The following is a 27377-nucleotide window of genomic DNA, read 5'->3' as shown; positions in this document are numbered from 1 at the left end:
TAAAGACTGATCTTGGTGGTGCCTCCTTCTTACCCCTCTTCCCCACCAGGCCATCCCTCACAGCAGATCCAACCACAGGTCTCTGAATGTAGTAAGGAGACCTGGGGCGGGGGGAGGGGGGCGCAGGCCCTGCGAAGCCCCGCGTATAGGAGTGGATGAAGGGGCGCCTGAGACCTCCGCTGTACCCGCGGTCGATCCGGGTTTACACGGAGGCTCATCCAGGATTAGTCCCTGCGCTCGGCTAATCCCAGCCGCTGAACCGACCTCGGGGTCGAGGAGCCAGGCCCACTCGGTGCGGGCGGGGGTAGGGGGAACGCGGGCCGAGCGGAAGCACGCGGCGGGGGGAGGGGCGCCCCGGGAGGCGGGGCCGGGAAACCGGCTGATCCGGTCTCTGTTCTTCGACCTCTCTCGAGCCGGTGTTTACTCGGGAGCCGGACGGAGGAGGCCGGGGCCGCTCGGGCCCGGAAGCAGGGGGAGGGGAACACAGTCCGAGACGAGGGTGAGACCTTTCCAGGTCCCCTAAATGGACCTCCAACCCCGGTTCCTGAGCGTGGCAGAGAGCGACCGACAGATGTCTCCCGCCCCTTCTCCCTTCAGTTCCGCAATTCATACTTGTTCCCAAAAGAAAGGGGAACAGTAAAGGATACCAGCCCCTCGGAAGAAGGCAGCAGCACAGCGTACCCTTCCCCAGCGCTCCTCGGTGCTCCCCCTCCATCCCTAGACCGAACCTCAGCTCCGGGTGGGGCCCTGCGGGTCGGGCACAGCGCATCGGTTGAGGGAGGGAGGCACTCTGACACGCACGGGGTAGATGTCTGTCCTCGGACTGCATTCTTTTGCCCGCCATTCCAGAGTGGCACCGGTTAATCCCAATGGGTCTCGGTCGCTCTGCACTCGGCCGCGTCCTCTGGCCCCCTCCAAGGCCTCTACCCCAGACTTAGCCCCCAGTGTCCCCGGGACGCAGGCCTGAGGGCCCGGAAGAAGTGAGGTGGGGTCCGGTTTTCACACTTTTATTGTAAAGCTCGGGAATAATTACACGGGTCTTCCATTGACAGCTCAGCAAACAAACCGGAAACGAACCGAACCGGAGGGGGTAGGGGCGGTGCCTGCGCATGCTCGCGGCGGGGGAGGGGGAGGTCAGAGAAAGAGAAAGACAGAAAGAGACAGAAATCATTACAAATCAACGGGATTGTGCTCGCAGCGCCAGGGATGGGGCGGGGTGGGGGGGAGTGGGGGCGGGGCGGGGGCCCTTCCCGGGAGGAGCGAGGCGGTGGGAAGTGGCACGAACCAAGAGAAACACGACCCCAGTGTGGGCACCCGACGAGCCCCAACCCCCCCCCTCCCCGAACCCCACCCCCCAACACACGAGAGAGACACGGCCCCCCTCCCCACTCAGATAACCCGAGGAGACACAGTCTCCCTCTCCCCAGGGCAGACAAACCCGCCCGGGAACCCCATGGGCGAGACACAGTCCCCCCTCCCAGAGAAGTCCCGCGTGGAGACGCCCCCTAAGAGACTTTCTCATGGCCAACATAAGCTTTCCCAACACCAGGAGATAGCCCACACCCAGGGAGGAAATGGCTCCAGAGGCCGGATCCTCAGGAGAGAGGTATCCCAGAGCCTTCAGGAGAAAAGACAACTCAGAGCTGCCCAGTCTCATCCCAAAGTGCTGCAGGTCAGAGACACCCCCAGAGGAGAGATACAGGGAGGGCCAGAAACATCCCTTCCCAGACATGCTTCAGAGATAGCCCCCTTCCCTGGGAAGAGAGATGGCCCAAGACTGACATGCCTTAAGTACTCCCAGGAACCCTGGGAGGAAAACAGGCTCCCCAGAGAGCCTGGGTAGGGGGGAGACATGCTCCCATGGTCCCCAGAGGGAATACATGTCCCTCCAGAGACTCCCAAAGGGAGAGATAGGGCCTAGGGAGCCCCCGGAGGTGAGAGATGCCCCGGAGACCCTCCCCCAGGGATGTGAGACACACTTCAGGGACCCCAGGAGAGAAATATGTCCCCATATACCCTCCCCCTACCAAGAGACATGCTCTGAAGTAGGGGGTTGGGGACCAACTAGGTCCCCTCTAGGAAGACACTGACTGGGTCAGGCTGGGTTTGAGGGGGGGTCTCCTCTGGCCAAATGTCGCCTATTTGTACATAAAACTGTACGCGACACAAGGCATTGGGGAAGGGCTTCACAGACCTAGGACCAATAGTGGTGGTCCCCAGTGCTGTCACCCATCCCCTGCCCACCTTTGGTTTCACCTCTCGAGTGCCCAGGTGGTGACAGATTCAGAGCCCTGACCCCAACCAGGGGGCTGGGACTCTGCCTTCGCCTGTAGGAAGGGCTCCTCTGTGCTTCTCAGCCCTCCCAGCGATCTGAGCTACCCCCTTCCTTCTGGCTTCTCCATTGTGCAAAATGCTCCTCTGCCCTTCCACTCAGTGTTCAGGGGTCTCCAAGACCAGGGCAGGGTGCCCAGGCCACCAGGGGCTTCCAGGGGAGTCCACTGACTCCAGGAATGCCTCCTGTCTGGACCACCCTCTCCACCAAGCAAATGGGCCTCATACAATCTTCTTGCCAGAATCCTGACCTCCAGGACCTAGGACAGCCCTTGAGGCCACTGCCCCACCAGCTGGGCACATCATGTTTACCAACTCTACCACTATTGCACCTGCCCTGTTTGTGCAGGGGGAAGGGGGCTGTCTCTTCATCAAGCCCCCAGCCCACTTCTGGGCCTCCCCCAGGGAAAGGAGCCTTTGGCCAACCCCCAGACCTGGTTGCTGCCACCCCAGCCCACTCTACCCTCTGCCCTCAATAGAAGGGCTGTGTATGCTGAGGCTACCAGCCTAACAATGCTCTCCTTCCCAGCACTGTTACCCCAAGCCAAGTTAGGGGCAAGGAGCAGAGAATAGGGTGATTCTTCAGGCCCCTGGCTTTCCCGAGGTGGAGTGGGGTCTCTGGGGTTACAGGAGTCAAGACCCCAGCAGCACAGCTCCCAAAGGCACCAGACGACCCAGCAGCCTGTACCCACCCCTCCCACCCTTGGGCCGCCCCCCAAGCTTAGACTAAGTCAAGCAAGGGCCATACCCTGAGTCTCCAGCCTCCCAGCCTGGGCCCCTGGGGAGCTGGAGAGGTATGGGCCAAGGCAGTGGGGGGTTTCTGGAAGGAAGAGGGACTGAGGGTTTGAGATGGCCGCAGTGGGAGATGAGGGCTCTGCAGGATGCTCCTCACACCCTGGCCCCCTGAGGTGCAGAGAGGAATCCCACCTCATCATGGCTGACTGGGCTTCTCTGCCCCCCAATCTCCCCACCCCCTCCCCCAGGGGACCCCTGACCCTGGCAAAGGGAAGCCCAACTGGAAGAAGGGGGCCTGGAGCCCAGGGTGCCCTGAGGCAGCCCTTCCCACCCCCTGAGATCAAGGCAATGGTGGTTTTACAGGCTGACGGGTCAGTCATGGCAGGGGCTGGGGGGTGGGGGGCAGGGAGGGGGCAGGGTGCAGGTTCCCGCTATTAGAGGCAGCAACCAGCCACCCCTTGAGCAAACCTTCCTGCTCCCAACTCACCCAACCAGGCCAGAGGCACAGTCATCCCACCCCTGTCCAGCTGCCCCCCACAGCCTCAGGGCCCCTCTGTGATGCTCATCTGGATGTGGGGGGGGCCAGCCTGAGCGGGGATCCCCCCCCAGGGCACAGCGCAACAGTTCCAAAAAAATAGAGATTTGTATTTTTAAAAAAAATTAAATAAAAGCCCAGCTCTGCTGATAGGCGAATGTTACCCCCATCCCCACCCCCACCCACCCATTGTTTCCCTGGCCTGCACCCCCATCCCACTACGGCCCCAGGGGTATTTACAACATGGAACAGTAGAGGCCTGGGTGGGGGGCACTGCGGCAGGGAGAAGGGGGCACAGGGCAGCCTCCCCTCCCCAGAGGGGTCCCCCAAGACAACACAACATCAACAAGAAAAGTTGCAAATCAGGCAGAAATGGGGACATCATTCCAAGGTCCTTATATACAGACACTGCATGACCAGCAGGGAAGGGGGGTGCCCGGATGGGATCAGGCATGGGCATGTGGCAGGCAGGTGGGCCAGCCCAGGAGCAGTATAGGAAGACAAGGCCTCCACCCCACTCCCACCCCCATCCCCACCCCACCTTTGGTAACAAAAGCCCTTCAGGGAGCCCCTGGCAGTCAAGAGTTTCCTCTGGGAGTTCCCAGGGAGAGGGGCTCCCCAGTTCAGCCCTGAAGCAGGGCTGGAATGGGGACATCCTGTCTCTGCCCTGGTCGGCCATGTGGGAAACAATGAGTTAAAAGTGTGTGGCCCACCCTTGACTCCACCATCTGCCCAAGTGAGGGGGTGCTCCCTAGAAGTCAAGGGAAGGGAGCCTAGTCATTGTAGAGGAGCCCTCTTGGGCACCAGCTGGGGGGAGCCCCATAAAGGGGAAGAAGGGCTCCCAGGGGCTGGGGGATGAAGTGAGGAGAGAGGACCTGGACCCTGCTTGGGGGAAGGGCCTGCGTGGTCATGAGGCCAGTACTCACCCCCACTTGGGGCCCTGGCTGGGAAGTCCACGCTGAAGGGGTCAGGAGCAGGACCCTGGAATGGGCCCATTTGGGACCTGGCCGGTGGCTGGGGGAGGGGCATGGCCACCGGCCAGAAGGGGGCTCACAGGTAGATCTCGCGCTTGGCTGTCTGGGCAGATGCCGGTGTGGCTGCAGGTGGGAAGTCCGAGGTCTGGGTCAGGGGGATTTCCTCCAAGGTGGCCGAGTCCTTGCAGGAATCATGGCTACTGTGGGAGAAGGCACTGTAGGAGGGCAGGAGGCGCACGGGGGCCGTTTTGGTGTTCCGGTCTTCCGGGGGGCTGGGGCTGCCGGCGCCCACAGGCTCCTGCCCTCCTCGGTCCTGGTAAGGCACGAAGGTGGAGAGTTTGAGGGCGCTGCTCTTGGTCCGGCGGCTGGGAGATGACTGGCCAGGCATCCAGCACGTGTCGGAGTGGCCAAACTCACTGCACTCCTGGGTACATGTGCCTGTCATGGCAACATCAGGCAAAGGGCGCAGGTCTGCACGAGAGAATGGGGAGGACGGTCTTCAGTCTTCAGGCAGAGTAATATTGCGAAGCTCCACTCCGTGGCTTCCCATAGGCACCTATGCCCTGCCTCAGAACAGGGGTGCATGCCCCGTTTGCCCACTGAGTTCGCAGGCATACACACCCGCAAATAGACACTCAGCCTCCTACCACCCACCGCCGGCTCTTCGCTCTCCTGCAGTCTATCCTTGAATAGATACGTACCTCCATCCTCAGCCACCCTCCAGCTCTCCTATCAACACACCCACCAGATCTGCCCTCAGACAGGTGCACAAACACACAACCCGTCTACGCACTCCCTCATCTATCTCCAGACAGGCTGAAAGAAGCAAATCTACCCTTAGGGGTGAGGAAACCCCCATCCTCATTTAAAGGTACAAGATCTCTGTCAGTCACCATACACACATATACACAAACACACACATACACACACTTATCCTCAGATAGGCATGGACACACAAATCTACACTGGGCATCTTCATCTTCCTTCTGAACCCCCTCACACCTCACCATGCTGCCAGCTATCCTGGAACCCCACCTTGCCCCAGCACAGTGAGGCCCTGCTTTAAAGCCAGGGAGAGGGATGAGCTTCTGTGTGGGGAGTTCACATAGAAGCACACACCCACATACTCACAAGCATACTCATGCAACCCCTCCCCACCTTACTCCAGCCCCCTATGCCAACCACCACCCCTGGCCTAGCCCCGGCTCCCTGCCCAGAACACCCACGGGAACAGGAGTTGGCCGCCTGACATCAGTAGCCGGTGCGGTTGCTGGGCAGCGGGGGTCTCCATGGGAACGGCTGGGCCATGAGCACTTCCTGTCATAGTTGCCCGTCCCGCCCTTGCTCAGGGACAGTACCAGGCGGTGACCCTCCCTCAGGGACAGGACTGAGCAGCATTGCCTGGGGCAGGGGCTCCCCTGATACCACCCACCCTGGCTTGGCCTCCTGCCAGTGCAAGGTGAGGAGGGGACAGCTCTGTCATTAACCCTCAAAGCACCAAGGCTCTTCAGCTCAGGGTTGGGGGACCCAACTTGGCATGGAGAAGAGCAAGGGCACTGGGTGGGCGGGGCTGGGTGCTGGGCCAAGTCCCACAGACCCCAGACCCCAGAGCAGCTCCCACATACCTGGCACTCCGCCTCAGGGCCTGCTCCGGCCAGCCGGCTCTGCGCGGGCACAAAAAGGACGAGACGGGCATGAGATAGAGCATGGAGGGACAGGGTGGGGTGGAGGGCACTCTGAGATCTAAGGCCTGGGATATTAGACAAGCGTCCTGTGCCTGAGGGGTGGGGAGTGGACCTTTTCATCTTTTGGGGGGGGCAGTTTAGACTGAGGGAGGGGGCAAGACCCAAGGACAGCTCCAAGCTGGAGAGTCTTTCAGTCCCAAGGGGAAGCTTATTCATTCTCCCCCTGCAGAGGGTACCATGGATGCCTTCACACTCACACACACACACGCGCGCGCGCGCGCCCGTGCACGCACGCATACGTACCACACACACACACACACACACACATTTTGAAAGCACACCCACTATCCGTTCCCACACTGATCTCTGCTCTGGCCCAGACCTTCCTTCTGCCATCACCCTTCAAGCCTCTCCCAGACATGCCTTTCGCCTCCCCAGACCTCCCCACTCCCTTTCCTCAGCCAGACCCTCTCGGGCTCCTCCCCTCAGGGGATCACCATACCCTTTTCTGAGCTCCTCATAGCATCCGGGGGACCCTCCCCTTTCTCAAGGCCCTCTGACCCCATTAAGAGACCTTCATGACCTCAAGGTTCCCTCAAGCTTCCCTCACCACTGCCTGAGCCCTCTAGCCACCGTCCTCCCGGTCCCTGTTCCCTGGAAGGCAGTATGATGTGGTGCTGAATGCAAGGTCTTCAGAGTCAGAGAAGCCTGGGTTCGAATCTCTCCCAGGTCTGTCACTTCCTGAGTCTTACTTTGGATAAGTGACTCAACCTGTCTGGGTCTCAAGTTCCTGCACTGTAAAGAGAACAGTAAAGTTCTCAGATCAGAGTGGTTGTGAGGATTAAATGAATATACAGCTGAAAGCGCTCAGCACAGTGACCGCCGCTGAACACGCAAGAGCTCAATAAACGGAGGCTATTGTTAAAGTCTCATCGCCATTCTCAGCTTCTACCCATTCCTGGGGTGCCCTGAGCGTGCTGATGCTCCTCACCGTTCTCGGGGTGCTCCATCTCTCCTATGCTGCCATCAGGGGTGGTGCGCTCATAGTGGTCCTCAGGCAGAGCCAGGGGGCCGAGTCGGGGTCCCGAGGATGACTTGCTGGATGGCGTCTCGGACTCCTCCAGGCCACTGTCGTAATAACTGTGCTGGGATGGGTCCTGCAGCTCTTGGGCCTGACTGGTGGCGGAGAAGGTGACGCGTCGGTGAGGTAACTGCAGGGAGAAGGAGTGTCACTGCTGGCAGGCCAGCCTGCCCCGGGGGGCCCACCACCAGAGCGACCCCCAGCCCCAGCCAGGCCCGCCCCAGAGCTCCCAGTCCCCCAGGCCTCAGCAGCAACAGAGAAGAGGCCCAGCCCCCTAGCATAGCAGAACCCCCAAGAAAGCACAGACCCAATAGAGGACTGCCCCTTAATTCTGGGACAGCTCCCAGGAGAGCCAAGACCACACACTGCAAGTCCCACCACAGCACAGGCCCCAGTGTTATTTTAGCCCCCAGGCCACCACAGTAAGCCTAATCCAGTACAACCACTCGTCACAGCACAGCTTTCCAGTATTGGCACAGCCTTTAATTCCAGAACAGCCCACACCAGAATAGCACAATACCAGCCAACTCCCCTAATTCCAGCATAGCCTCAATCACAAGCAAGCTTCCAGTTTCTAGAACAGCTTCCTTAAAGCAGTATTAACTCCTCATTCCAAAACAGCTCACCAATACCAGTACAGTTCCCTAATTTCCAAATAGCACCCCTGAACTTCAGCTCCTCACCTGTCTCATTGCTCTTTAACTTCCCATTGCTTCCATCCAAATGAGATCCCAATGTCTTTCTGATCCTCTGCTCCTACCCCTCCTGCTTGATGGTGTAGGCAGCCTCAGGACTCCCTGCTGCTTCCCCTCCCACTGGAGCCCCTTTGTCCCCACTTCATGCCCCTCCAGAGAGGCCTGGGAGTGGAAAAAAGTGGGAGGGAAGAAGGAAAGGGAGCCCCGATAACAAAACGATAACAAAACGGGGCCTCTTGGGGGTGAGGAAGCAGAACAATGGAAACTCCCCCATCCTCCAGATCAGGAAACAGAGTATTAATTGTAGAGGGCAGGGCCCAGGGCGACCTGGGCATAGGGGGAGGGGCCTGGCATCCATCAGGAATTAGGAAGGCTGGCCTCAAAGGGAGACTCCTTCTAGCAAATAGGAAGGAGCTTCTGGGAGGGGCCGCGGCTTGGTGGAGCCAGGACTTACAAACTTGGACTGGGGGTTGGGGTGGGGGCAGTAGAACTGGGACAGGCTGCTCCCAGCCAACAGCCCTGTGCCTCTGCCATGGGTTAACGATCCTCCCAGGAACCTGGCAGCCTCAGCTTGGCACTTGGCACAACCAACCAGTCACCCAAACACCCACCTGGGACTGCCACTGATTTTCCTGCCATCCAGAAGTTAGGAGTTATGGAGGGCATAGACCCAGGGCCTCTGGAAGCCAGGGGTGGGAACAGCTCAGGCCAAGGCCCTATTGCTGCTGAGTCTCCAGGCTCCCTCCAATCCTCTAAGACATCACTGGTGCTTTGTCTTTACTCTAAAGCCCTCAATAGGAGCTTATCAGGAGGGCCAGAATGGGGGGATCCTGGGTTTACAGACCCATCCCCCTGATACCTCCCAATCCATCACAATCTTCATTCCATTCAAGGCAGCTGGGGTGGGGGAGGCTCTCAGGATGAGGAGCTCTTAAGCTGTTGGAAGGTGTCTCAGAACTGCCTTTCCATCTTGGCTCCCACCTCATCTTCAGGAATAGGCAACCCTTCTTAGGATTCGTGTTGTGATCCAAAACACCAAAGGGTCTGGGTGATGACAGACGAGGTCCCCAAAATTGACCTGGGGCTGGGATGTCGTAAAGGAGCATCGTCCACCTGGTTGCGGTGAACAGTCTCCAGGAGGGGTCTGTGAGGCACCGGGCAGTCTGGTTGGCAGGTGCTTCTCTTCCAAGTTCTCTCCGAGATGATAGCCAGCAGCTCTCCCTCCCCCAAAAACCTATACCTGGTAATCCAAAGTTCATTCCTGCCTACTAGGCGTGTCACTTGGGCTTTTTTTCCTATGATTTTTTTTTTTTTTTCCTGTAAAATGGAGGGTTGGGGCATACTCAACCCTAAACATTCCCTATAATTCTATCACTATCAGATCTTAGAAAGCCTAGATCCAAAATCTCTCTGACTCTAGTCCTGAAGCTTTAGACATTTGCTGAGTACTTCCTATTGGCTGTCCCTACTGGTCCTTCAGATTCAACAAGTCTGAAACCAAATTCTTCTTTCTCTTCAATCAGCTTCTGCATGGGCAATGATTTCGTCACTATGCCATCACCCAGGCACAGAATTCCCATCTGGGAATCCTGGGAGCTGTCATACGCATTCCCCCAAATCCCTACCCTATATCCAATCATCCTTTGAGTCCTAGAGGTCGTTTCTCCCCAAGTTTAGCCAAATCCATCCATCATCCATTGTCCCCATGGCCACCATCTTAGTCCAGCCCTTAGAGTTTCGATCCTGTACCTTCACCTCTACCCCATTTATATCCACCATATGCTCTGGTGAACTTTCTAAAACTCAGTTCATCCAAAACTCATAAGCTTTCAGGGGCTCCCATTTCCTGTTAAGGAACTTTAGGCGAGGGATCTGTGTACTCTACAACCTTGAGTTCTTCCGGTCGCATCTCTCAGCTCTCTCCTATACCCTCCACTCCAGCCCTAACGCTCCCCTTTCTGCCCTCTCCCTGTCCCCAACTTGGCCATGCTCACTCCTGCCTCAGGAGCTGGCTCACTCGGTTGAACCTCCTGCCCAACTCCTGCTCATCACTGAAGAGCTGGCTCAAATCTGACATTTTCCTTCCAGGCGCCCACTCCCATGTCCCATGCAGGTTTTTCCATACTGTGTTCCTCAAAGAAAGGGAGGGGGCACTAAGGTCAAATAAATTTGGAAAACCAGAGTTATACAAAGTCTAACAAAGTCCCCCCTCTTTCTTGCAGGCTTCGCAGAGCCTCTAATAGGCTAATGTGATAGTGCATCTCTTAGTCCCCAAACTGACTTAATTAGGGGACCCCTCTTGTAAAGCACTGTGGATAACAGCAGACTCTGGGAATCAGATTTCCTGATGCTTTGTGTTTGAATTCTGACTCCACCACTAACCAGTTTTCACTTCTGGAAAATGAGCATTATAACGACTTATGTCACAAAGAGTTATGAGCATCGAATGAGCTAATTCACATAAAGTGCTGAGTATGGTGTAAGGACTAAAAAAAAAAAAAAAAAAAGAAAAAGAAAAAGAAGCACCTAGTAGCAGCAGAAGGAATAGTGGAACAAGCTGGGAAATGCTTCACTATGGCACTTTCCACTCCACCTTTAAGATGCTCAATTGCCTCAACTTTTTACTCGTGTATCTCATACGAATATGACCATTTCCCCTCAGGGTCTAGTACCATGCTGATGACACAGTAGGATCTTGGCCTATGTGTTTTGATGATAACAATGGTGTTGTGGTTTGGTTGTGTCTGAATGTTGGGAGGTGTTCAATGTGGCTCCATGGATGTGTTGGGCTGCAGCTGAGTAAGGGATAATCCCTCAGATCCTGGGAAAGAAAAAGAGATGAAGAGGCTGAAGGAATAGAAGAGCGAGCGACCTGGCAGCAGCAAGGATGGGAACAAAAGAGAAAGAATGGTTGGTCAGGTGTTGCTGGTGGTCCCCCCAGAGATGCTTATTTGTCCAGGAGAACTGAAATGCAACTAGATTTCACTTGCCCACGCCCCACTCCTCCAAAGCCCCCAGGAGTGTTTACTTCGGGGGTACCCCCAGGGCATTGGGGAGTTTGTGGATGGAATCAGGGCAGAGAGCTGACGCCTTGGACCTCCTGGGAGTGTCTCAAGCCTCTTCAGTCGCCATGGAGACACGTTGCCTCTGGCCTCAGACACTCCCCCAGGACCCGAGGCCTCTCACCCAGGCTTTAGCCCCAGTGCCCCTCAGGCACAGCCAGAGACAGGGCAGACCCAGGAGAGCAAGAAGTGAGAGACGGAGAGAGAGAGAGTGAGTGAGAGCCAGCAGTCCAAGGTGGCCAGAGCAAGGAGCTGAAGGAAGGGAAGGGAGGAGGGGCAGGACCAGGGTCCCTCAGCCTCAGAAGGGAGCACCCTAAGAGTGGGGATCCAGAGCAGGCCAAGCCCAAGAACTTGAGGATTCCCTCCCCCTCCCTGGGCCTTCCCTCCCAGTAGCCCAGGCTGGTGATCATGGCGGGGACACGCAGGGCAGGGTCCATTAATTGCTGGGCATTGAGTGATGTTGGGATGAAGAAGCTGAGAAAGGGACTTGGGAAGGTCTTGCCCTGAGGGAGGGTGGCGGGTGTAATCAAGGGCTTCTCTGCCTTCACCTGAGGTGGGCGGGCTGCACTTCACCCTCACCAGGTGCCCTGGCCGGAGCGCTGTCAGGGGCTGCTCAGTGTGAGCAGATTGGAAGGGTCAAGTCTCAGCCAGTGGACAAAGGGCAGGACCTGGGTGCATCTCACTTGGGTGCACCTGCCCTTTCTTGGTGAAGGATGTCATTCCTGGGGGGAAGGCCTCACAAACACAGAGCGAGGGGATACATTGCCAGATGTGGGGGGAGATGGGACGATGGTAAATGAAGACAGGGTTGGGGTAGAGGGCAGGTCTAGGAAGTAGGAAGGGGCAAAGAGAAGGGATGCGGAAATTGGGTAGGGACCTAAGGACAAAGGGCCGTTTCCAGTCTCTCTCACTCCTTCTCTCAGTTCCAGGAAAATAAGAAACCAAAACTCCAAAAATAGAGAACTTTATTGTCAGGGATAAGTGTTTGGGACTGGGGAAGGGGAGCCAGGGCCCAGCCCCAGGAGCCTGGGGTGGGGAAGAGGCTAACATAGCACATACAGAAGGCCCAAATAGGGAGGCCCCACCCCTCCCTGACAGAGTCCCTACCCAGTTACCCAATAGGACCACAGTCTCCCTGTTCCCTTCTAGAGAAGCACCATTGGGTGGTCTCAGCTAGAGACCTAGGTTTGGAGTAGACTTCTTTACTTCCCTTCTCCCCTTCTGCCTCCAACCCTTCTGCTCACCTGCCCATCAGCCCCCACTGGCAAGACCCAGCAGCTGTCTCAGCGTCTCGGGAATTGACGGTCACAGGCCTCTCCCAGTGGGGAAGGGGCAAGGAGGAGAATGCCACAGAGCACACCCTCCCTCAATTTTCACTCAGCCTAACCGTCTGTGCCTGGGCAAGGCAGCAGGGTCATCACCAAGGCCCCGGCATCCCCAGATCTTTGGTCCCACCTCCCACCACTGGCTTGGATTGGCCCCTACAGGGTGATGAGCCCACAGGTATGATACGCCTGCTGTCACTCCCATACCTCGGTCCAGATGGCCCCATGGTAGGGGTGGGGTAGGGGCCGGGGTGTGCTGAGCCGCAAGGGCTGGCCTACCTGCTTGCTGGGGTATTTGGGGGGGTTGGTGCGGTAGCTGTAGTCGGAGTACTGCTCAGAGCCTGTGGACGTGGTGTCACCAGTGCCCACAAATGTGTTTGCGGGTGGCAGGTCCTGCACCACCTGGTGCTTCTTGGAGGCCGAGGGTGACTGGGGCTGCAGCTGGATGGAAGGCAGCGGGGAATTAGAGCGGTAGTGGCGGCCCAGGTCAGGGCTGCCCGGTGGGTAGTTGAGGGGCAGGTGGATGCGGGGGCTGTCTCCGGGGGCATCACTCATCAGGTTGAACTTGAGGGATTTCTGCAGCCCAGCCTCATCCTCATCTTCCACTGGCTTCACGGGCTTCGGGGACTTGCTCTTCTTGCCCTTGCTTTTGTTTCCCTTGGAGGCTTTGCTGCTGGGCTTGGGGGCATACAGGTCCTTGGTCTCCTTCTTACCGGCCTGGTAGCCACTCTTGGCCTCCCGCTGCCGGCAGTAGCGCACAAGCACTGCCAGGGCAATGAGCAAGGCCACGGCCACAACACCGGCCACCACACCAAAGAGGATGTTGCCACGTTGCTTGGAGCGCTCGTATTCTGGATCCCCAGCGATGTCGATGTCCAGGGGCGTGTCCAAGCTGTGGCCCAGCAGGGTCTCCAAAAGCGTGCGGTTGGCCAGGGTCTCATTGACATAAAGGTGGACCAAGGCCGTGCCATAGCGTGGGGGCTTGCCACGGTCACTGACTTTCACCACCAGACGGTGCAGCCCATGGTGGCGCCGCTCAATCTCCTTCTCGAGGGTGATGGCACCCGAATGTGACCCAATCTGGAAGAGTCCATAAGGGTTGCCACCAGCGATGCTGTAGGTCAACTCAGCATTGACACCGGAGTCAATGTCCTCAGCTGTCACCTGGCTGACCGTCTCACCAAGACGCGTCTGGGGGGTCAACAGCTGGTGGGAGGTGTTGGAAGGGGCGGTGATAAAGGGCGCATTGTCATTCTCATCCAGCACATTGATGGTGACGCCGACGTAAGCTGAGCGAGGCGGGACACCGCCATCCACCGCCTTCAGCTGGAAGGTATAGGTGCTTTGATGCTCCCGATCAAAGCTCAGGCTGGAGAGGATGGTGCCCGTACCATTTTGGATAACAAAGTCACCATTGTCCTGCTCCACCGTGAGCTGTACCCGGGCATTCTCCCCTTTGTCCCCATCAATGACAGTCACCATGCCCACTGGACTCAGCGCCGGCATGTTCTCCATCACTGAGAAGTTGTAGCCACTCAGCATAAACTTGGGATCATTGTCATTGCAGTCCAGCACATTGACAAGGACGGTGGCTGTGCCCTGCAGGCTGGGGCTGCCCCGGTCAGCTGCCACCACCTTTAACTCATAACTGTCCCGCTGTTCCCGATCAAGGGATGTCTTCACCCGGATCTCCCCAGTGTCAGGTGAGATGGTGAAGAGGCCCTTGGCAGCTGGCTCAGGCTCCAGAGAGTAAACCAGCTCCGCATTGGAGCCCGAGTCGGCATCGCTGGCCGTGACTTCGGCGACCACTTCACCTGGCTTGTTGTTTTCTGGGAAAGCGACCTCAGTGACGCTCTGGGTGAAGACAGGGGCATTGTCATTGACATCCACCACCTGTACCTTGAGGGAATTGGTGCTGGAGAGCGGGGGGTTGCCAGAGTCCACAGCCACAATCTCTATGGTGTAGTCTTTGACCTTCTCGTAGTCGAGCGGAGTGGTGGTCTGCAGGAAGTACTTCTTTTTGCTGTCACTTCCCGTCTCACTGGCCTGGCGTAGCTGAAAGGGCACATCATTTGCCACCACACAGGTGACAGCTGCATTCTCTCCCTCATCTCGGTCAGATACCTGCACCAGGGCCACAGCTGTCTCCTCTGCCACATCCTCTGAGATATTAGCCATCCCGTCTTGATGGGTCACCAACCCTATGCCCCGGATCTCAATGGTGGGGGCATTGTCGTTCATGTCCTTCACCGTCACCACCACTTGGGCACGGGCACTCTTGGGGTTGGTGCCTCGGTCCTTGGCGAGCACTGAGAAGCGCAGGGTACTTAGGTCCTCACGATCCACGGGGCCCTGCACAGTGATAAGTCCAGTGTTCCTGTCCAGTCGCAGAAGACGCCTCACCACCTCAGGCGCCTGGTGGAATGTGTAGTCGATCTCCGCGTTGGCACCTTGGTCCGAGTCGTTGGCCTTCACCTACAGGGCAGGGGAGGAAAGAATGGGAAACGGGGATGCATTAGTCCCGGGATAGCAAATTAAGGGATGCAATGAGCATGGCAGATACAATTCATCCAATGCGGCACCCTTTCCAAAAGTGGCACATAGACTGCCCTTTTCCCAACCCTGACATGTGGCAGAAAGTACTGATCTCTTTCCCTGAGGAGCACAGACGCAACCTGCAAATCCTCAACCGTGTTACAAGCAACTAGTAGAGCTGGGACGGGGCACCATTCAACTCTGCTTTCCATTCCTGTACTACTGTGCCCAAATATGGGGATGAGGATCCAACTAGCAACCGGGGCAGCCTTTCCACCCAGTTACAGTGAACTTCAACCCAAGGTGTGAGGAGTAGAAGTGGCATGTCTGCATGACATACGTGCGTAATACGCATGTCTGCATCTACATGTGTTCTGAGACTGGGAGTGTATGCTAATATGTGAGAAGGTATGTGTTTGTGCACATGTGTGTTTGCGCCGGAGTGGAGACCCACATGCCCACCTGGAGGCCACAGGTGAGGGGATTTCTTTTGAAAGCAGCCAGGCAGGGATATGGGTCAGAAGGAGCCTGCCAGGCCACTGCTCTCTCAAACCGGGGAAACCTGTTTCAGCAGCTTCTTCTCCCCTGGCTGGCGCTGGCTAGGCACCAACTTGAGGAATCTGGGCGGCTGAGCCTGCGGCCGAGAGGGAGGGGTTGGTGCAGGCCACAGAGCCTGCTGGCAGCGGGCTGGGATCCCAGCATCAAACAATGAACTGTCTGTCCCTTTGCAGTGGGCACGCCCTCCCACGCCAACGCCAGTGCACACTCGACCCAAGTCTATACAAACATGGGTGTGATGGGGCAGCAGGAACCTGGTGGGAATGGCCATGAGGTACCACTGGTCAGGGAGAAACAGAGGGCTGGAATTACGTCACAGTCAGGCAGAATGTGCTGGCAGTAGGGGTGGGTGTGTGTGGGCAAACGGGGAGGACAGGACAGATATAACTTGGCAGAATCTCTGAGGAGCACCGCAGAAGAGTCCTGGGTTCAAATCCCAGCTCTACCATTTCCTAACTATGTGACCTTGGGCCAATTACTCAATTACCCCAAGCCTCAGTCTACAAATGTATAAAATGGGATAATAATAGAACCTATTTCACAGGGCTGTGGTGAGAATTAAATAATACTTGTAAAAATGCCTAACGCTGCCTGGTACATGGCAAGTGCTCCCTAAATAGCATTTATGCCCCTTTTCATCCACCCATCCAACTGTCCATCTCTGAAAGTCAGTGCTAACACAGTGCAGGGCACTGCATCTAGCACGGTCTCAAACCACTGCTAGTCTCCTCTCCTTCCTGTCGGGAACCAGGACTTTTTCAACAGTGGAGACACCTGGGCAGGACATCCCAGCTATCCCGGGCCCTGTTCAACCCTGTGAGAGCCAAACTCTGTTTCTTCTCATCACCTGCCCTGCCCCCAGTCTATCTCTCTGTCACCTACCTTTTTGTTATGATTCCCACTTCTCCCTGTCTCCAGACTGGTCACCTGGCTTCTTATCTACCTCCCTTGCCATCTTACCTCCTTTTGTCTCTGTGACTCTTCACTTCTGTCCCTGTTTCCCTCCCAGCCTTGCTCAGCTCTTTCTCCCTCCTTCCCATCTTCTCTTTTCTGCCCCTTCTCGAGCCCCGTCTCTGCCCAGCTCTTCTGCTTCAGCCCACTGGGAGGGCGTGTAGCTGCTACACGCACAGGCTTTGAAGCCAGACTGTTGGACATAGCCAGAGTGGGCTGTGAACACATCAGCTGGGTGAGATCAGGCAAGTTTCCAAATCTCTGTGGGCTCAGTTTCCCATTGGTGAAATGGGGATAATGCTTACCTTGTACTGTGAGGATTACATGACATAATACACATAATGTGTTCAGAACAGTGCCTGGCACCCAGGCTGTTATTATTCACCATCTCCGACTGTCTGTCTCCCTTTTCTTCATCAGACTCTCTTCCACATGTTCAAGTCCACCAGCCTCTAAAAAAAAGGCTAAATCTCCTCCCCATGCCCCACTTCAGTGTAAGGACACAGAATGAAGGGTTTCCCAGGACCATAACGGTGTGCAGGGCAGGCTGAGCCCTCCTCAGCTCCCTCACTTCAAAGACAGACAGCTTCAGCCCAGGGGGAAGGAGAAAGGAGCTGGAGCTGGCAAGACGCCAGGGCTGAGATGACAGCGGGAGATACGCCCACCTGTCTGCAGGGACGCTTTCTTTGCTCCCTCCCAGGCCCTGGCCCCACCAAGCTGCCCAGCCCCTGGGGCAGTTCCCATGGAGAGGGGTGCTGAGAACTTCAGCAGAGGCAACCGACCCCCCACTGGGCCAAGCACCCCACACTCATGAGCACCCTGTGCCTAGGGAAGGAAGCTGGTGTACAGACAGACATCTGAATGCAGTTTTCTAGAACTCTGAGGACTCACTTGGCTAAAATAATCTCATCTGACTGTCAGGGAGAGGCAAAGAAAGGCTCTGTCCTCTAGCTTCAGGAAAATCTCATCTGGCCGAAGCGCCAGTAGTTGGGAAGATATTCTCATCTCTGGAGAGACTGTTCTTGTTCCAACTCGGCTCACCTGGCTGGGGAGGAGGGTATCATTTGCCTTGGTAGGGCTTTCACTTCTCCAAAGTTTCTCCAACTTGAGTCTGCTTTGGGTATGGAGGGACTGCTGTTCCTGTGCTATGTCACTAAGTTGCTTTTTTTTTTTTTTTTTAAGATTTTATTTATTTATTTGAGAGAGAGAGAGTGCCCACGAGCATGAGTGGGGAGGGTGGGCAGAGGGAGAAGGAGAAGCAGGCTCCCCGCGGAGCAGGGAGCCCAATGTGGGGCTCCATCTCAGCACTCTGGGATCATGACCTGAGCCGAAGGCAGCCGCTTAACCGACTGAGCCCCCCAGGCGCCCCTCACTAAGTAGCTTTGTAGAGGAAAATAATATCACCTGCGGGGATAGGAAGGTCTCACTAGATTGGGGCTGGGAGAAGAGCTCTTACCACAGAATCCTGGCAGTTTACCCCTAAGTGAAGAGAACTCTCACCAGGTGGGGTTGGGCTCCCATTTCTAAAGATGGGAACCCTGACAGTTAGATGGAAGGACCTCTCACCTGGATGACCGAGTGGCCGATGGGGCTATTCTCAGACAGTTCAGCCTCGTAGGAGGGCCGCTCGAACTTGGGGGCGTTGTCATTGGTGTCAAGCACAGTGACTCGCAGCAGGGCACTGCTGGCGCGTGGGGGGCTGCCACCATCCTGCACCTTGATGGTGAGGTCATAGGAATCCCAGCGCTCCCGGTCCAGGTTGCCCATTACGATGAGCTGTGGTTGCTTCCCCTCCTGGTCCTCTGCCACCTGAAGCCCAAATAGCTCCTGGGCCTCGGGCCCGGCCTGCAGCTCATAGGATGCCACGCCGTTAGGGCCAGCATCACGGTCAGAAGCCACTGGGATGGGGAAGAGTGAGCCGATGTTGGTATTCTCAGGGATGGGTAGCGTGATGACTGGCGAGGCGAAGTTGGGAGTGTTGTCATTGATGTCCTGTACCTCTATCTGGCCCTCTAACAGCCGGGGACTGCCATTCTGCACGAGGTCCGTAATAGACACCTCAAACTCCAGGATGCAAGGCTCACCAGGGAGCTGGTTCTGGCATTCACGGAGCCCCTCGCGGTCGATAGAGGTCTCAGTGGTGAAGATGTCTCCCGTCTTGCCATCCACCCGCAGGTATGGGGCGCCTACCTCTAGTTTGTACAGGTGGCCCACATCTGGAAAACCATAGTCAGCTGCGAGGCTCCCAATGAGGGTGTTGGGTGGCTGTTCCTCTGGCACCTTATACACCACCCGAGTGGCATGGCCTGGGGATGCCGCCAGCAGAAGCAGCAGTGCCAGCAGCAGCAACCGTTGCCCCCCGGGGCCTGGGCTGGGCCTCAGGGGCCCCATCCTGGAAGGATCTAGAATCAGGAGGGCTGCAAGGAGAAGAGGCAAAACAGGTCAGCAGGGAAGAGGAATCCGGCCCTGAGGGTTGCCCACGCCAGGCCCTGACTCTCCCTCTGCCATCTATACACTATCCCATGAAGAAAGCCTAGCCCCAGCCCAGAGCCCTGATTTCAGAACCCAGAACCCTGAGTTTCACTCACAGCTGGGTGTAGCAGCAGTGTCTGCCCCAGCTGGAGGAGCCGGTAAGGGCCCGGAACAGGTCTAGAGCAGCTCCCGCCCATGAAACGCCCTGACTCTCCTGACACTCCCTCCTCCCTGCTCTCTATTCTGTGCTTTGCCCAACACCTCCTTCTCACCAGCATCCTGCCTTAGTCACCCATGGTAATTACCCTGATACTGAGATACGGAGAGGCAGCAAGTGGAAGGGTAAGCCCTTAAGCACCCCCCACATATGTGGTAGGAAAGAGACACAGGCACCCCTTATATTCCCTGGATCCCACACTGAGGGCCACTCAGGATGGCTAGAGGGAGCGGGAAGATGTCTCATTTCTCTTTGTTCTGAGATGCCAGTCAGTATATGCGTATGAGATATGACATGTTAAATCCCTCTTTCCTGACAGTAATCACCCAGAGTGCCCAATGGCCCCACTCCCATGAAGGGCCAGCTTAAACTAGGCACCCGTCAAGGCTTGGAAACAGCTAGAGCTGAAGAGTAGGAGTTAGCCACCCACCTCCCCCCAAACACACACTGCCCCCCCCACTTGGTTCCCAGGACTCCTCCTCCTCTCTTCCTCCCCTGTGTCCATGGGGGGAGGGGAGACACTGACAGGTGTGTGGAAGAAAAGTTTAGAGGTCAAGACTGGGGTCAGGATTGTGGTCAGGGCTGACTAGCCCTGGAATTGGCTTTGGGAGCTGCCCTGGCCTGTCCTTAGCAACTGCGAGCCCAGCAGGTCTAACAGGGACAGAGTTGCCAATGCCACCACCAGCCTGTTCCTGACCACTCCCCTCCAAGCTCTGCTCCCAGTCTCTCAGTAAACATCTGGCTCCTATTTGGCCCCTCTCCCCACAAACATCTGGCCCCTATTTCATACCTGGCCCCTTCCCCTTTGACTGGTCCAGTCCCATCTCTGACCTGCTTCTCTGTGCCCACCCCCAAATCCTTCCAATTGGAGCCCTATATGCCATAGCCAACCACAAGCTGCATCCTCATCACCCCAATAACCACTACTGCCCATCTCCCCCGCCCAGCTTTGAGGCTATGCATTTGCAGACTCCGGCCAGACCTGCTATTGTCCCAGTCTTGACCCCCTCCTTCTCTCCAACAAAACCATGGCCAGCCCCTCTATTCAAATCAAAAGTCAAGCCCAGCCTTTTCAGCAGAGGGTTCAGGCTCACTCTCCTTTACCCACCTCCCCACTTGTACCTGAAATACCTACCCCCTCCCAAAATCCTACCCATTCTTGTCATAGACCACACCTACCTCACTGAAGGCAGGCTCTGATCCCCCAGGAAGCCTTCCCAGGCCTCTCCAGCCCATGGTGACCTCTCCTTTCTCCAACTCACAGCCACTATTGTCTGCCCCAATCCCGAGGCAATGAATCACAGCTGCCTGGACCCGCCCACCTGCCTGTGTTGTTCAACCCCAGTACTGTGCACCTATTCCAGTGTTCTCTGGCTCTTAGGGCAAATGTCAGACTTCCTGAAGGTAGGGCCAGACTCTCTACACTCATTCCCCTGCCCCAACCCACGCATGTTCACAAAGCTAGGCACATGCATTCAACAAATGTTTACCGTGCACTTACAATGTGTGAGGCTCTGTCCGGGGAACTGGGACACAGCAGCCTACAAGATAGACTCAATCTGCTATCCTGGAGCTCACAACAGTTCTAACTCAATGACTATTTGTCATTTTTGTTTGGTTGTAATCATTTGGCACATGTAAGGAATCAGGGTGGAGAAGACATCAGATAGTCTGAGAACCCCAACTATCCATTTCCTGGGTGCTGAGCAGGAGAAAATGATTTAGGGCCTCAGTTTCCTTATCTGTAAAATGGCAATACCACCACCTATTTCCTAGGGAGTTTGAGCTCATATGGGCTAAATGCCTAGCACACACATTAAGTACTCAACAAACGCTCCCTCACAGCACTTACAATTGTAGTTATGTAGCTATTATATGGGAAATAATTTATCAATTGTCTTTCTTACAGGACTGAGCAAAGAACAGGAGAGCCTCTGCTTTGGTTGCTCCTACATCCTCAGGATCCTGCCCTGGACCCGGCGTACAGTAGACACTCAGTAAGAGCTCCTGAAGGACTATTTTAGCTCCCAGGTTTAGCCTATCCTGGCACTTTCTGGGTGATCCCTGCTTATTTCCTTGCCCAATTCCCTGACTCCATCAAGAACCTATTGGGGTCAAATTTAATCCTTCTCTGTTCAGGTCCATCGTAGACTCTCAGCAAATGCTCAGTGAACGCAGGTTCCTTACCAAGTCAAACACTACACTTCCTTCACGTAGCATTCCCAAACCGCACCTCCTCCCTGGTCACTCCTTGGCAGTAAAGTGTTCAACGTACTTGAAGCTGTTAATCAGATTAGTGTTTGTGCTCCTTCCTAGTTGCAATCTTAATCTCTTTAAAGGAAGAAGGAATTTATCTAATGGTCCATTTGGATTCACCCTCCAGCCACTTCCCATCTACCTGAAAGGACCTGGCACAAGGCTCATCTTACTTTCAAGTTCCAACTGAAACACGGCCCCAAAGGACTGCCTCCAGAGAACCTCATTCCCTTCTGGGTACCTTAGCCTGCCTTCCCCCCATGGCACACACACAATGGATCATTCTGCACACCAAGTCCATGCATAAAGTCTTGGCAGGGTGGGGTTATATGGGAATGACCCTAAACCTGACACAGAGGAGAAATAAGGCAGTGACTGCTTGCCTCACTCACTCTCTCCAGAACAGGGATTCTTAACCTTTTTTAGATCACAGCCCCCTTTATGAATTTTATGAAACTATGGTGCAGATTTTTCCAAGAAAAACGAATGCTCACAAATTTTGGCTAAAAAATTCAGAGGTCTGTGGTCTGACAGAGTCAGAGTGACTTTGATTTGTAGCAGGTCGAAGAGCTACAGATAAAGCCCATCCTTTTCCCTCCCAGGGTCACAACCCAGGGCTCTAACCCCTCAGGCCTCCCAGGCAGCACAGACACAGGAAGCACCCCCCCCCGCCCCCATACACATTCTTTTTCCGTCTCACTCATTCACCCTGTCACCCTTAGGAGATCCCTTACTCCAGCCAGCAGAGGAATCAGGAAAGGATTATGGTATACAACTTCGGAGGTGGAAAGAGAACCACAGAGAAATATCCAAGGCCAGGAAGGTAATGGGGAAAAGGGTGTTTCTGGGAGGTAGGAATTTGGGGGAACGTGGGTTTGGAGGCGTGGCTACCCAGAGTGAAACCAAGAGTTGAAGAAGGTTTAAGGCCCATGAAGCACCTGAAATGCTCCTTTAAAATGAGTATTGTTTGCCCCCCCCCCCACTCCCGGAATTCTGATTCTGGGGGAGGTACCTGGAGAAACCCCCAGGCAGCAGGGTGGAGGCAACAGGATGCGCCATCAGGGAAAGACTAACTCTAAGAAGTACTGGGTCCCTGGAGTTGAGAAAGAAGTGCAAATTCTTCTGTCACCTTTGCCATCATCATCACTGTCATCATTATCATCATCATCCCAGCTAACATTCCTTGAGATTTTACTCCATCTGCATATCCCATCTAATCCCCACCCTCCGAAAGGGGTACTTTGTTATTACAATGCTCCCCATTGTACAGATGATAAAATTGAGGCTCAGAAAGAATCATGAACTGTCTCAGGTCACAGAAGTAGTAAGCAGAGTCAAGATTTGAGAAATAAGAATACCTCTTCACATTCCAGAGTTTGGGGGAAAGGCTGGATGAGGGGGAAGGAAAATCCACAAAAGTCACAGAGGCTAGAATATGTTGGCTGAGTAGCCCCCCACCCCCACCCCTGGGCTGCCAAACTTGCCTGGCAAGGAAAGAAAGAGAGAGGGCTTAGGGTTCAAGGGCTGAACAACCCCAAGCCTCCCAGCCTGAAGCTGTCCCCTCCCCCCACCCAGGGGCCCTAGGGATGCAGGGACAAGAGTCAGAAGAGCCAGGAGCAGCAGTGAGGCACCTCACCCCTGCCCCCACCATCCCTCAACTTTGCCCAGGTTATGGCTGGTTATTGAGAGTCATTAGTTCCAGGAGGCAGCTTCTGAAGAGATTAGCACCTTATCTGCCCTTGCCCAGGCCCTGGCTGCCTTCCTGGCAAGGGTGTCCCCACCTCTGCCCAGAGACATAGGCACCCAGGACCCTGAGAAGCAGAGCTGCAGCACTCACAGTGACTCATTCTTCTTAGGCCTGAGGAGAGCAGTGAGGTATGAGGGGGCAGAGTCCAGGGAAGGCAAGGAAACTGCCATCTGTGTCAACATGTTGGAGGGGGTGGGGAGGATAGCAGTATGGGTTCACCTGGAACCTTCATTTCCAGCCCACCTCAGGGACCAGGGTCCACTTTCTGCTGAATGCTAGAACACCCAGAGGCAGCCATCAGTGTCCCAGTGACCAAGTCAGCTCTGACCACCCCCCCTTAGCCCTGCACTGTTACACAACAGCCACTGCCACTGTGGGCACGAAAACCAAGGGACAAAACCAACCTCTGGGAGAGCAGGGTAAGCCTTAGCAGGGCTGTGTGGGGTGGAGCTATTCAGAGGCTTCCCACAGTGAACAAGTGTACAGCCCTCAGCTCCTCTCCCCTCTCTTTCACAACCCTCTATTAGCCTCTGCAGGGCTTCCAGGCACCTGCATTCTTGAGTCAGAATGTTGGGGTTCAAACCCTTGCTCCACCACTTCCTAACCATGTGACCTTGGCCAGGTGACTTCACCTTTCTGAACCTATTTCCATATCGTGAAATGGAAATAATCAATTCTGCCTCGTGGAAGTTATCTGGGAGATGAGATCTGTGGCATTAAGATCTATTATATCGTAAAGGACCAGTATATATATATATATATATATATATATATAAAATAACTGAGCAGAGCATTTTATTTCCAGCACCAGGCACACATTAGGTGCTCACTGGTTCAGTAAATAAACGAATCCATCCCCTGCTGGTTGGGAAGACCTATGAAGACAAGGTTGGTGTGTATGTTACCACTATACTGCATCCTCACCACCCACTCTGGGCCCTGGCAGATAGAGCGAGCAGGTGCTAAATTTGTTGTTGAAAGAATCTCACTCTGCAGCACCGGCTATCCTTGCTCATGGTAGGGGCAGCCCTACCATATCAGAAGGGCCTCCTCCATCTCCTATCCCCTCCCCCAGGCCCTCTCCTGGTGCTGCCACCCCTCTCCTCCCAGCAGTTCACCATCTCTCTCTAGCCCAGATCTCCTGACCAAGTAGCCACAGCAGCAGCCCCTCCGCCAGGAAGATGCCACACCAGCAAGACACCCTCTTCCAGCTGAAGTCCCTCTCGGAATTGGCTTGGGGGAGAGAGGGGAAACTAAACGCTGCCAGAACTGAAAACAGATCTGCTCCCCTACTACACTACCCTTACCTGTCTCTGGAGGCCCTTCTCATCCCTCTTCCCTGATTCCATTCCATGCCCTGCTCTAGTTGTAATTACAGATTTCAATCCTCCTAGACCTCCACATCAAGAAAGTAGCCCCCACCCCTAGGCTGTCACGAACACCTTCTGAGCGCCCTCTTTCCAGGCAGCTACCGAAGGTTGGCTCAGAGCGGGTAATGGAAGGCTCCCTCCGTCTTCCTGCACTATATCTTGGACTCCGTCGCCGCCGGGGCAGCCCCCGTCTACACTGCTGTGGTCAGCGGGTACTCCCCGCACACACCCAGAGCGTGGGCGTCTCCTCCCAGAGGACGCAGTAGTGTGTGTGTGGGGGTGGGGAGTGGGGATGGCTGTTCCTCCACCATCCTCGGACTCGGACGGCCCCATCCCCACCCCCACCCCAGCGACATAGGGCCTCCGGGAGCTCAAGGCGAGGCGGGGGCGCGGTGAGAATGTGCCTCTGCCAGTGGGCCCCTTGTGCCCCCTGCCCGAAGGGCCGCCAGGGGAAATCCCTCCTCCTCCGCATCTCGGCCCTCTGCCTAGGGTCCCCAGCAAGCGGGCGTCGGCGGGAGCCGAGCAGCGGGCGCCGGGAGGGGGCGGGGAGGGAGCCGGCGCCGGAATCACAAAGCGTGGCGAGCCAGGCCGGGTGGGGACATTCTCCTTAAACGGACCCTCTCACAGCTACCGGAAAGGGGTCTTTGCCCCGCGCTCGATCCTCAAAGACCTCAACGCTACACCGAATATTTCCAGCTAGAAGAAATAGTCGCCAATCATTGCTGGGGAAACTGAGGCCAGAAATCGGGGCTCCCGAGGGTAGCTGAGTCCATCTCGCCTACCAATTCTGCTCCTGCGCGTGCCGCGATCTCCCTTCGGGCCCCAGGGCCTTGCCCGAGCACACGACTCTGGCCTGCAGCCGGCACCCGACGGAGGGGGCGTCCAGGTGTGAGAGGGACACAGGTGTGCGGGACCCAGGTGTGCTGGGGACCCAGGTGGCTCGCAGAACGCAGCTAAATGACCCGAAGAGGGTCGCAAACACCGCCCCAGGCTTGCACCCTCTGCAAAAGGACCTAGGGCCTTGAAGCCCAGGGGAGCCGGGATGGCGCGGCCTGCCAGTCCAGCCTGTTCCGGGAATACCCGGCGGCCCGGCCCGGGAGTGGGGGTGGGGGAGACGCGGGCAGGAAAGCCGGTCCGGCCAGCCCCCAGGGTTCCCGCGGTGCTGATAGTCACAACAACAATGTCGCGATTAAGATGATGGGACGCTGGGGGCTCTCCGACCGCCCCGCGGCTTCCCAGGACGGAATCTGGCCTCCGACGGAGAGAGACTGTGTGTGTGTGTGTGTGTGTGTGTGTGTGTGTGTGTGTGTGTGTGTGTGATCAGGCTGCAAGGTGTAATGTGACACTGTTGGTGTAAGGTGTGTGTGACACCCAGTGTTAAGATGTGTGAAGCAATGGATTCTGTGTTTGCGCCCGTGAGGCGCCGCTGTAGGTTCTACTTTCTGTGTTAGGGTGTGTGCCGTCAAGGCGTGTGCTGAGACACGGGGGTTGTGTTTATGTGGGTGCAGTCGAGGGGGGCAAGCTAGACCTGTGTTGTGCATCTATGCTCTGGCCAAGGAGTGGGTAACATAATTTATGTTGGGGTGTGTTCCTTAAAGGAATATGTACGTGCGAGGGTAGGTTTTGAGTGTTCATTTGCGAACTGTGGCCGCGACACTCGTACATGAGGGCACGGGATTGTGTTTGTGTGACCATGTCGCCGAATGTCACACCCGGTTGTGTTCTGTTGCTCTGTTATGGCCACGGGTTGTGAGTCCGTGCTGCTGAGCGTGCAGACGCTGAAGCGGATTCTGAGCTAGTGACGGTGCCCCAGTGGGCGCTGGTGTGCGGGAGGTATGTCTGTGTGCACATATGTACCGATGTATGTATGCGTGTACATATGTCCGTGTTCTGGCCCTCTGGGTGCCCGCGGGGAGCTGGAAGCGCCTGGGTGATCCGAGCTGGTCGCCCAACAAGTGTGTGTGTATGTTGTGTACGAGGGTCCTTGCCTGCTTCGTCCTCGGGGAGACCCCCCGCCCAAACTGGGGGCTGCGCGCTTCCCCCAACCACCTCCATTCGGCGCGCTCCTAGAGTCCTCTTATTCCCCGCGGCTCCAAACGCGCGGGGGTGCGGGACGCCGAGGCAGAGGTCCGGTTCAGCACCCCCTCTCCTCGTTCCGCTTCTCGCCGCGGACTTTGGAGGCCAGGGTGCCCCGACCTCAACCCCCGGTCCGAGCTCCCAGCCGCCCCCACCTCAGCCCCAGCGCGCTGAGCACCGCCTGGGCCCCCGTGGCCTCGCTCCGCCGAGCGCCCCTCCCTCAGCTCCCGCCGGCTATGGCCGCTCCCAACCGGGAGCCGCCGCCGCTGCCTCCACCGCCACTGGATCCTTACCCGCCTCGGGGCAGCGCCGGCCGCCGGCCCTGCTGTCCATGAGCCGCCACCGGCCCCGGCCCGGGCTGCGGCTCGGCACGGCTCGGGCTGGCGCTGCGGTTCAGGCTCCGGCTCCGGCTGGCTCTGGGCACAGCAGCCCCGGCGGCTTCGCGTCCGCGCCGCGCTCCCGCTCCCCGAGTGTGTGAGGCGGCGGCGGCGGCAGCGGCGGCGGCGGCGGAGCCAGCAGCGAGCGGAGCGCACAGCCCGGCCCGCCCCCTCCCTCCCCCCTCCCTCCTGGCCCGCCTGCCCGCCTCCCTCCCGCCTCCCCGCCCTCCCCCCCCCCCCACCCCGGCCGGGAGGTGGAGCTCGGGACCGCTCTGGTCCCTCTGGGAGGGGACCCCGAGCACCGCTCCCCAAAGCCACTACCCCCCTTCGCTATCTCCTCACTACCGGGAACCCGGATACACAGGCCGTCCCCCTCCCTAGCTCTTCGCCTTGCA

General features: G+C 56.7%; 1 protein-coding gene across 3 annotated transcripts; it reads right to left on the bottom strand.

Moving 5' to 3' along the window:
• Positions 1-961: 961 nt before the first annotated feature.
• Positions 962-27114, bottom strand: PCDH1 (protocadherin 1). 3 transcript variants are annotated; one of them, XM_045794410.2, is made up of 6 exons: positions 26899-27114; positions 18034-18884; positions 12703-14898; positions 7252-7471; positions 6201-6239; positions 4911-5046 (listed from the first exon to the last, which is right to left on the bottom strand). In XM_045794410.2, the coding sequence occupies exons 1-5, from the start codon at positions 26936-26938 to the stop codon at positions 6214-6216; spliced, it is 3333 nt and encodes a 1110-aa protein (XP_045650366.1). In that variant the 5' UTR covers positions 26939-27114; the 3' UTR covers positions 4911-5046; positions 6201-6213. The 3 variants fall into 3 exon arrangements, with proteins under 3 accessions (XP_045650365.1, XP_045650366.1, XP_087718319.1); XM_045794409.2 differs by lacking the exon at positions 6201-6239 and having other exon boundaries at positions 962-5046; XM_087862193.1 differs by lacking the exons at positions 4911-5046; positions 6201-6239; positions 7252-7471 and having other exon boundaries at positions 12047-14898.
• Between the last annotated feature and the right edge of the window lie 263 nt (positions 27115-27377).

This window comes from Ursus americanus, chromosome 5 (assembly GCF_024610735.1).
Source record: "Ursus americanus isolate L20-20 chromosome 5, mUrsAme1.1.p, whole genome shotgun sequence".
NCBI lineage: Eukaryota > Metazoa > Chordata > Mammalia > Carnivora > Ursidae > Ursus > Ursus americanus.
Note: the sequence above shows the minus strand (reverse complement) of the source record. Positions and strands in the feature narration are given on the sequence as shown.

What these genes read in the sequence shown, in the direction of transcription:
- PCDH1 (XM_045794409.2), bottom strand. Translation starts at nt 26,938, where the DNA reads ATGGACAGCAGGGCCGGCGGCCGGCGCTGCCCCGAGGCGG. An exon ending in CCGGCGCTGCCCCGAGGCGG is followed by an intron (nt 18,885 to 26,898) that starts GTAAGGATCCAG and finishes TTCTCCTTGCAG; the next exon opens with CCCTCCTGATTCTAGATCCT. An exon ending in GATGGAGCACCCCGAGAACG is followed by an intron (nt 5,047 to 7,251) that starts GTGAGGAGCATC and finishes TCTCTCGTGCAG; the next exon opens with ACCTGCGCCCTTTGCCTGAT.